The sequence below is a fragment of the Urtica dioica genome, chromosome 11 (assembly GCF_054948205.1).
Source record: "Urtica dioica subsp. dioica isolate 48M chromosome 11, U.dioica_male_clone48M_v1_H2, whole genome shotgun sequence".
In the NCBI taxonomy this organism is placed as follows: domain Eukaryota; kingdom Viridiplantae; phylum Streptophyta; class Magnoliopsida; order Rosales; family Urticaceae; genus Urtica; species Urtica dioica.
In genome coordinates, this window is record NC_142766.1 from 15,104,268 (window position 1) to 15,114,425 (window position 10,158).

The 10,158-nt window shown below is 38.1% G+C and overlaps 2 protein-coding genes across 2 annotated transcripts; one reads left to right on the top strand and one right to left on the bottom strand.

The window, feature by feature from the left end:
- Positions 1-4,882: 4,882 nt before the first annotated feature.
- Positions 4,883-7,031, top strand: LOC149381557 (expansin-A8-like). Its single transcript, XM_089600721.1, has 3 exons — positions 4,883-5,190; positions 5,293-5,605; positions 6,255-7,031. The coding sequence occupies exons 1-3, from the start codon at positions 5,037-5,039 to the stop codon at positions 6,556-6,558; spliced, it is 771 nt and encodes a 256-aa protein (XP_089456847.1). The 5' UTR covers positions 4,883-5,036; the 3' UTR covers positions 6,559-7,031.
- A 691-nt stretch (positions 7,032-7,722) lies between these two features.
- Positions 7,723-9,852, bottom strand: LOC149381558 (Tetratricopeptide repeat (TPR)-like superfamily protein). The gene has a single exon (XM_089600991.1). It carries the CDS (start codon positions 9,808-9,810, stop codon positions 7,966-7,968), a length of 1,845 nt encoding a protein of 614 aa, XP_089457117.1. The 5' UTR covers positions 9,811-9,852; the 3' UTR covers positions 7,723-7,965.
- Positions 9,853-10,158: the final 306 nt, after the last annotated feature.

Sequence of the window (10,158 nt, forward strand, 5' to 3'; positions counted from 1 at the left end):
GCCATATCAATCTCGTTGCGAATAGGATCTGCAGGCACAAGCTCGCCACTCTCGGGATGTTCATAAACGAAGTTATACTTGTTACGAATCGAGTTCATAAGAGTTGCCACACTCTGCGCAGGCACATGATTCCAGTATGGGAGGTCGACTGGAATGGTACTCTTGATCAGGTTTCCTAATCGGTTTTGGAACGTCCCGATCAACGGATTTCGCTCCCTGACGTCTTGGTAGAACGCCTGCGCAGTCTGATCGTAGCTAATGTCACACCTAATGTGAAATTCCAGAACCAAAAATATTCGGGGGGAATTTCTGACCGTTTTAAATTTTTAAACCCATTAGGTGCGACACATGTCGCATCTAATGGTATTAGGTGCGACGAATGTCGCACCCGATAGTATCAGGTGCGACATTATCATATTGGGTGCGACAGAGTCGCACCGGATAGCACTAATCATCAGCGAAATTTTTAGTCGCTTGGAGGATTATCTGGTGCGACATGTCGCACCTAATATGTGCTTAGGTGCGACATTTAGGAGCGACATGTCGCACCTAATACCCTTCCGCACCTAATATGTTAATTTGTAGTAGTGTGGGTCCATTAGGTAAATGACCATATTTATAGTTTGACATTGTTAAATAGTCAATTTTTCGTAAATCTTTAAATAGTCATTTTCATTTATTAGGCTACGTCATTTTTATGGCTATTTACCTAAGATTTACGAAACGTTGGCTATATAATAATTCCAATCGTTTTAATTGACTATTTGTCTTTTTTTTTTTTAATTATATAGCTTTTCCAACAAGCCATTCATGATTCGGTTATTGCATTCTGTCTATAATATTGCTGTTATACAAAAAGGACATAGCATTGCTATGATACTTCACACGCAATAAATCAAAAACTATTTTTTTTTTCTTTATGTTTTTCAAAGGTTACATTATCTTGGTTAACTTCCCATTTCTCAAATTTGTGTGGCAGTGAAGAACGAGAATATAGAGTGATCATTTGAAAAAAGTAAAATTAAATAATTGAATTCATAGATAAAAATCTTGCCTGGGAAAAGATGGTGAATTCCTGAAGGTAAATGTAAAATTACCAGAAGCTCCTCAAGAGCCAACGCAGCTATTATATTCAGGACAAGAACTCTTGTTGCATCACAAGGAGCATGACATTATCAGTATAAATAGGATTTGGGTCCATTTCTTTGGTCTGGCTACTAATCATCACATTAATTATACAAATTGTAGTTGTTATGATTTTTTTTCTTTTTTCGAGGGAAGGTTATGGAATGAAATTTGTGTCATGGTTCTTAATAATTGAAGCTTCGTGGCTTTCTCATTTAAATTAACGGTTTTGTATCTTATTTCAGTTTGTAGCTTTGCATGTGCTCGTAACGTGGTAGGTCCCATGTTATAATCTAAATTCATTAGGGTTTTCAGTTCTCACGTATCACGTTAATAAATAAGCACACTTGTCTTTAAGCCAAAAGAAAAAAAAAAGTACACTGTCGTTTATTTCAAATTCAATTCCTCTCTCTCTCTCTCTGGTTTTAATGCACTGCGTTTAGCATGAGGCTTTCAGAACCGACAACGAACGAACGATTTTAGCCTATATATTTGTGGTTTGTTCTAAGTAATAATGTTGAAAACGAGACAATTGTGATAATTAGTAACAATTTTTTAATTGTCAAACCTTATTAATGTAGTGCTCTTCGATTAATTCGTTTGTTTGTCTCAGTGTTTTCTAGTGGTGGTTTGTTATCAGTATGATGGATATCTACAAATAACAAAGTAATATTCCCTCGAAACTATATACATCCAAAATAAAATTGCACAGGATCCTGCAAAAGTGTACAACAAAATTAAAAATCTACCCATCTCAAAGACCAAACACATTGAATAATAAGTCTATAATCTAAATAAAAAAAAAACCTTAAGTACATGGAATTGGAGTAGTTTGAGTGCCATTATTGGTATAATTTTTATTTTATCCCAAAGAGAAAATGACAATAGAGAAAATTCACCAAATATATATCCTCAAGATACATGAACAAGAGGCCTCTCGCTAAAATTTTCGATGTAATCATATAAACAGGACCTTTTATTACACGACAGTAATACGAAGTTACCGCTAGCTAGATCAAACTAGTTAGCATGTGTATTCTTAAATCATTTGTTATTAGATCAATTGTCTAGTTTAAATGACTTGTGTGAGGTGTTCAAGCTTGTGTGAGAGTGCGATAAGGATATCAATGTATCTTTTTTCATATTCTGAAATATATTATAGTTATGCGTTTGTAGTTATGTGCTAATCTAATGTACTTAATTGTGTATCATTGTGAGGATCTAAAGAATGAAATATTAAAAAATTATAGTCTTATCCTCATATATAAGTATTTAAATTAGTACAAAATAAACACCACACGCACACGCATCAACCGACACCGAATAGATTGACTATGAAACTTTGGTATTTGTATATCCACAAGTTTGGATTATTACTGCAAAAAGCCCAAAGTAGTTTTTATTCGTAATTCAACTTATGGCCAGCCCCCATATTTGGATGATAAGTCTAAAATTTTAAATATGATCATAATTAGGATAAATGTATATCATTCTGATTATATATATAATTATATATATACATATATATATACACGTATACATCAACTATAATTGGGCGAACATTCTTAACATGTTAATAAAATAACAGGCTTTTTTTTTAACCCTGAACGTATAAGGAGTACACTAAGGGATTGACGATGGGAAGCTGTACGCTTTTGACTTTGTAACAGCAACTACTATATCTATTATTTAGTAGTATCACGCATTAAAAGTTGAATCTACGTGTAAAACATTATTGACTATGTGGACTACATATATACATTTGACTTAAAACCAGCATGTGTACATTTGCCAGATCAATAAGTTTTGTAGCTTAAAAGGTATACCTGTATGTATAATAATACAGTCGTCAAATTAATGTCGAAGATTGATCTACTCTACTTTTTTACCTTGACTCCATGATATCTCACGTTAAAGCTGGCCACGTCATCGTCAAGTACTGGGCTATGAATCTGACAACTGGCATAGTATATTTGAAGAGTTGAAAATTTCCACGTCAGTGTATATTGCATAATGTGTATACGACCTCTCTTTAAACTCTATTGTTAATCCATAATATTGAATGTGAGTAGGCCATGCATGTGACCCCCAACGTCCACCAATTTGGAGACATATCACCTTTAGTGTTTCCTTAGTGTCCACGTAAGACACCTCATAGAGAAATAGATGTATAATAATTTAGTCCAAATCATCATTATACAGCTATGTATTTATCACGATTTTAGACTAAATGTTATTTTTTTTTTTTACTGATTTTTTTATAAAGCTTTTTTTTTTTTCATTTTTACTGATTTATTGTTATTAATAACACTTTTTTTTTTTATTCCTAGCATGAGTCGAAACAAATAGCTAAATAGGTAACTCGTATATCATTTATATACCAGATAATGTAATATAGCAATAAATTAAAGTAATGTTATTGATAAAATTGTAACAAAAATAAGAGAATTGAATATAACTAATTAGACTAGTGTATGAGCTACCCACGATAGAGGATTAAATGAAGATATATATATATATATATATATATATATATACATATATATAGTATATAACTATATATATACACACGTATTAATTGCCATTGCAGACCTACACACGTGTATTGTTTTATTATTTACTAAAAAGAAAGATAATGCTATACGCGTCTACCTAGCTATTTAGTTTTTTCCGGGTAACTAATTTGTAAGTCCGGATACAAAAAGATCAATAAATTTTAAAAAATTATCAGCAATGCTAATTACTAGTAAAAAAAGATCAATCCCATATTTGATAAATTAATATAGCGGTACTCGCAATATTTCTCGTTCTAGAAATTATCGGCAATGCTAATTACTAGTAAAAAAGTCAACCCATCTTATAATATCGACAAAAAAAAAAAAAAAAAAGGAGTAGCTTTTTTTATGAATAACTGATTCTCTAGACCTTGAGTTTTCAGCTAAGCCACATCTAATTTACAAGACATTTAGCTGCATAGAAAATGAAAGATCAAAGGTACAAGAAAGAACCAAGATTTCGAGGCCTTTAATTCTATTTACGTATAATTTACAAGAGGACCATTTTGCTGTGGGGCTTTGTTTATTTTCCTTTATAAACAAAAACCCTTAAACATCCAAAGCAAATATATTTGAGTTATTGATTTCGTGCGCGATTGCTATTTCCCACCATGCACTGTAAAGAGTCCAAATTGATGCTAATCAAAGCTTGCTTTTGGTCAGACAAATGCATTTTTCCATTATAGTGCCTCACGATTAGTAATGCCCTACTAATTGACAACTCAATTTATTTCAACCCAAATTATAATCCTAATGGTAATGATCATTTTTAGAAACAATTCCGTTTGCCTAATTGTCCTTCCATTCCATGTGCCAGACATTATGCAATATAATCAAGCGTTTTTATTCATTTATTTATTTAAATTCTGTGAGCCAATGGCGAGTATTATTCTCTGAATTTCTGGATAATGAACCAATAACAAAGACTCTTAACTAGTGACACAACAGGATAAAATCGTCTTAGCTATTAATATTTAAGATTGATCAGATAAGAAGAAAATAACAATAATAATAAAACATGTCCAACACAACACAAGCCATGCAGTTGATATGTGGGTCCACAAAAACCAATGCATGTGCGCTTCATTTTTATTTATTTATTTATTTATTCCCCCAAACCGAACTAAACGCATACACACGAAGCTCTGTTTTTTTTCTTCACTTATTTCTTTTTCAAATAGTTTTTTTTTCCCACTTATAAATAGTGCTCATTTGCAAGTGAAAAAAAAAAAAAAACAGAAGAGACAACAATCTCCACTGCACTTCACTTCACTTCAAATCTCCTTTCTATCTCATATTCCCTCTCTAACCAAGGCCTCCAAAGTAATTGATCAATAACTGAACTCTCTTTCACAAATGGCAATTATTCCTCCACAAAAACAATCTTGCGCTCTCTTTCTCTTCCTCATCCTCTTCGCCATTGAATTTCACGACTCCGCCGCCGATTACGGCGGCTGGCAAGGCGGCCATGCCACTTTCTACGGCGGCGGCGATGCCTCCGGCACAATGGGTGAGTCAACGTTCACTAATTTAGTCAACCATTAATTAATTAGTCTATGATCTAATTAATTATACTTAATTATTTTTTAATAATTTGTAAATTGATATATAGGTGGGGCTTGCGGGTACGGGAATCTGTACAGCCAAGGGTACGGGACGAACACGGCGGCGCTGAGCACGGCGTTGTTCAATAACGGGCTGACATGTGGCGCTTGCTACGAGATGAGGTGTCAAAATGACCCGAAGTGGTGCCTAGGTGGCACCATCACGGTAACGGCCACCAATTTCTGTCCCCCGAACTTTGCGCAGGCCAATGACAACGGAGGGTGGTGCAACCCACCCCTCCAACACTTTGACCTCGCCGAGCCCGCATTCCTACAAATCGCACAATACCGCGCTGGAATCGTGCCCGTCGCTTTCAGAAGGTATTAATTAATATTGAAATCACGCAAAAAAAAAAAATAGAGAAATATGAATAATTTGTCTAATATTGAATGTAACTTTCTAGTTGAGGTAGTATAATGTAATTGGATTTTTTTTTTTTTTTTTTTGTTAATATCACGGAGTTCCTATCTCAAAACCAATCAAATTCGAGAATAGTAATTTACGAGCTATTTTAAATTTGTTTCCGAACATATTTAATTGATTTCATAATTCAAAAATACAACTTAACTATCAAATAAGTAAATTAAGGTGGAATTTTAAATTTTATAAAAAAGCGATCAAATTGTGTAGTATAATAAAAAAAAAATGTGGCAAAGTAATAGTAATTATTCATGTACATGTATGATTTTTTATTTATATATTTATTTATTATTTTTTTGTTAAATTTTATAGAGTATTTTATCTCAAAACCAATCAATCATGAAAGCAAAGTTATTTACGAGTCATCTTTATATTTTTTTTTTTCAATGTGAGACGTTTAATTAATTTTATAATATAGAAAATAAAAGTAAACTATAATGTAATAAACTTTTAGGTGGAATTTGAATGTATAAAAAAAAAGCGATCAAATTGTGTAGCATCATAATTATAATTTTATGTACTAATGTTTGTGTGGGTGTGTGATAATAGAGTCCCGTGCGTGAAGAAAGGAGGAATAAGGTTCACAATAAACGGGCACTCGTACTTCAACTTGGTGCTGATCACCAACGTCGGCGGTGCAGGGGATGTCCATGCGGTCTCAATCAAGGGCTCAAAGAGCGGGTGGAGACAGATGTCCAGAAACTGGGGGCAAAATTGGCAAAGCAACTCCTATCTTAACGGCCAAGCCCTCTCCTTCCAAGTCACCGCCAGTGATGGAAGGGTCGTCACAAGCTACAACGTGGCACCCTCTGGTTGGCAGTTCGGCCAGACTTTCCAAGGCTCTCAATTCTGACCTCAAAGGCTCAAACAAACACTTCTTTTCCGGGAGCCTTTTTTTTTTTTTTTTTTTTTTTTACTACTACTACTTAGTCCCCATTAAAAAAAATGGAAGTTAGTATGTTACTATATGTCTTATGAACTCGTATTATTATAATCTGCTTGGCGATGGGCAGAGTAGTAAATTTTCTACTTACTTTTTAAGTCTTGATGCAAAAAAAAAAAAAAGAAAAAAAAAAAAAAAAAAAAAAACCAGAGCTGTGGTAGCTAAAGAGCACCCGCTTAGCCTTTTCTCACAATTATAAAAGATACGAGGAATGTATTGTATTGTATTTGTACTGTAATGATTTACCTATTTTTGGTAAATGTCTCGTATATTATATGTATGAGTTGTGACCTTGAATTTATATATGTAAGAGCTACAGAATTATTATATATTTGTGTGCTGGATTATGGAAAATTTTATCTTATGAGAATGTGACTGCGCAATCCTGTGATTGTCAACTGAAGAAAAATATTCTTGCTGGAATTTACCTGAAATTTTATGAGGCTTTATGATATTGAAATTAATGTGATATGAGTCTTGATATATTATATATCCCAACAAAAGAGTAATTTATTCGTACTATCTTAGAGCTAAAAAAATAACTATACAAAAATAACTTAAATGAACCCAAACGCTTTGCAAAGCTCTTAAACCAGTGACACCTTTCTGAGAAATGATATAATATATCATCTTATTGTTAATTATTATGTTTTCAGTTTCATTATGAAATTTGAAGGCTTGTATGATAAGAGGTCAAGTAATGTAGCTGTTGGGAATCGACTTAAAACAGCTGCTGCAGATACAAGACTGTCGACTGTTGGATCATACTTCTTCAGTTACTTGTATTTTAAGGCATTTGTGTAACCGTGTGTAAATGGCCAGGTATTGGCTTCTATTGTAAATTTGTAATGCAACAATTCTAAGAAACGTTGAGATAGAATAAGCGAGAAACGAGTTGAAATTGAAACTCGTGAGGATCGAGGGTTCACTTTGTGCACTCCTGATTTGTCCTATACGTATCATGTATACTCAAGAATGTTGAGCATCGCTTTCGTTGATAGCGGAGAAGATATCGAGGCTGGATGTAGATCAATTTGAATCGAACAAGGATAATTTCTTGTGTCTCATTTACTTTATTTCAGTTTCTTGTTTGTAGAGAGTTTTCGGGCCGTTTCTTGTACTTCAAGGCATCTCTGTACTAAGAGAACAAGAGTCGAGTTTCTTGTACTTCAAGGCATCTCTGTTTCTAAGGTTATTGGTATAATCTTGATCATTCTTTTCCAAAAAAAAATTGCAAGTGCTATTACTTATATAATTGCTCAAAAATCTTTATCCCGTAAAAGAATAAGCATAAAAAAAAAAAATAAAAAATAAAAATCACCAATACCCCTTGCAAGAACATTCTCCATCTTTAAAATGATGAAACCTGTTCCTATCTCTAACAACAATCTCTCTCTTGAAAACCAAGGAAACCATCTTAGTCCAATCATGGCAGTCCCAACAAACCCTCAGATTCTTGACGATCCGTATCGGAGCATCGGCTTCTTCGATCAAGCCCAACGCGATCGCGACCTTCTCGCTGTGCGTCCACAGGGAATCCTCTTTCTCTTCCTCCTCCACGTCGAAGAGCACCGGATCGGTGTTCACCGTGTATCCACGGAGCTTCAAGAGCCTCGAGATCTCTCCGAGCTTCCTCTCGATCTCGCCGTACCTCCGGTGAGACTTGTCGCCCGCGAAGAACTCGTGGACCTCGCCGCCGGACTCGAGGACGGTGCAGCCCGGAATCTTCCGGACCCCTCTCGACCTCATCGCCTCTCGAACGCCGCTCACTCCGTCCCAGTGCTTCGAGTCCGCGTACATGTTCGAGAGCTGGACGTAAGCGCAGTGATTCTCGGCCTCGAGCTCGATTATCTTGGCCGAGGCGAGCTTTCCGAGCTCGAGATTCTTGTGCATCCGAGCCGCGTTCAACAGCGCTCCCCAAGAGCCCGAGTGAGGGCTCATCGGCATCGTCTCGATGATCTCCAACGCTTCGTTTAAACGCCCGGCTCGGCCGTACAAGTCCACTAAACAGCCGTAATGCTCGGCTTTGGGCTCGATTTCGTGGGCTCTTTTCATGGCTTGAAAGTGTTCACGGCCCGCCTCGACGAGCCCGGCGACACTGCAGCCTCGGAGGAGCGCGACGAACGTGGCGTCATTCGGGCGGGTCCCGCTTCGGGACATGGCCGAGAAGAGGTCGACGCACTCGGCTCCGTGGCCGTTCATGGCTAGACCCGCCATGGCTACGCTCCACGTGTACTCGTTCTTCTCGCCCAGGGACCAGAAAACTTCCATGGCCTTCTTCGCATCGCCACATTTTCCGTACATGTCGACGAGGGCGGTCCCGAGGGTGACTGTGACGCGTAAGCGATTCTTTGCCACGTAGGCGTGGGCCCACCGGCCGTGGTCGAGCGCTCCGAGGTCGGAACAAGCCGTGAGGACCAGGACCATGGTGACCTCGTTGACTTTCACGCACTCGAGCTGCATTGACTGGAAGAGGCTCAGGGCTTCCCGGGATTTTCCGGCGTGGACGTAACCGCCGATCATGGCGTTCCAGGCCACGTGGTCTCTCTGCGGCATTTCGTCGAACACCTGGCGCGCGAACCCAACCTCACCGCATTTCTCGCACGCGCTGACCATGGCGGTCTGGGCCACCACGTCCGGCGACGGGATCTCGCCGTACGCGCGGCGAGATGATCGGAGACAGCCCGTCTCGGCGTACATCGAGACCAGCCCGGTCTGGAAGTGAGGGTCGCTTCCGAGGCCGCGCTTTATCGCGGCGCAGTGGATGGACGAGCCGGCCTCGTGAGCCGAGACCCGCGTGGAGGCTCGGACCATGAAGTTGAGCGTGAAATTGTCCGGCGAGAGGGCTTCGCCGGAGCGGAGAATCTGGTTGTAGTAGCGAAAGCTTTCTTGGGGCGTTGAGCTTTTGGAGTGGGCTCTGATCATGGAGTTGAGGGCGAACAGAGTCGGGGTTTGGGAAAGAGAGAGGAGTTCGTCGGAGTAGTGGAGATTCGTGGGGTTTCGGATGGCGATGTTGGCGATGAATTGGCCGGTGACGTGGCGGTCGTTGAGGAGACCGTTGACCAAAAGGTGGGCTTGGATTTGCTTGAGCTCTTTCAGAGTGGTCGTCGAGTCTATGAGAGAGATTGAAGGGTGTTTCACGATGGATTTCAGGGTGCTCATTATCACCAGAAATCGTTAACCATTCGACTCTCCTCTCTAACCATGCATGCAAATCTAACAACATAAATTTGAAATTTGGCGTGTTTTTTTGTTTTTTTTTTAATAACATGGATTTTCCATTAATATTGGGTAAAAAACCCATTAATACAGGAGAATAACACCTTAGTACATGGATTAACAAGACCTAAGTCGAGGTGAATCTAATACTAATTTCCGATAAAAGTACGATATGTGCAAACTTCCGACAACGGGAAGAATTACAAGCACCAATGATGCAGGGCAAACTGGGCTATAGTTTCAAGAATGTTGAGATCACCGAAACGGACAAAAGAGTAGTGTTTTCTGAGT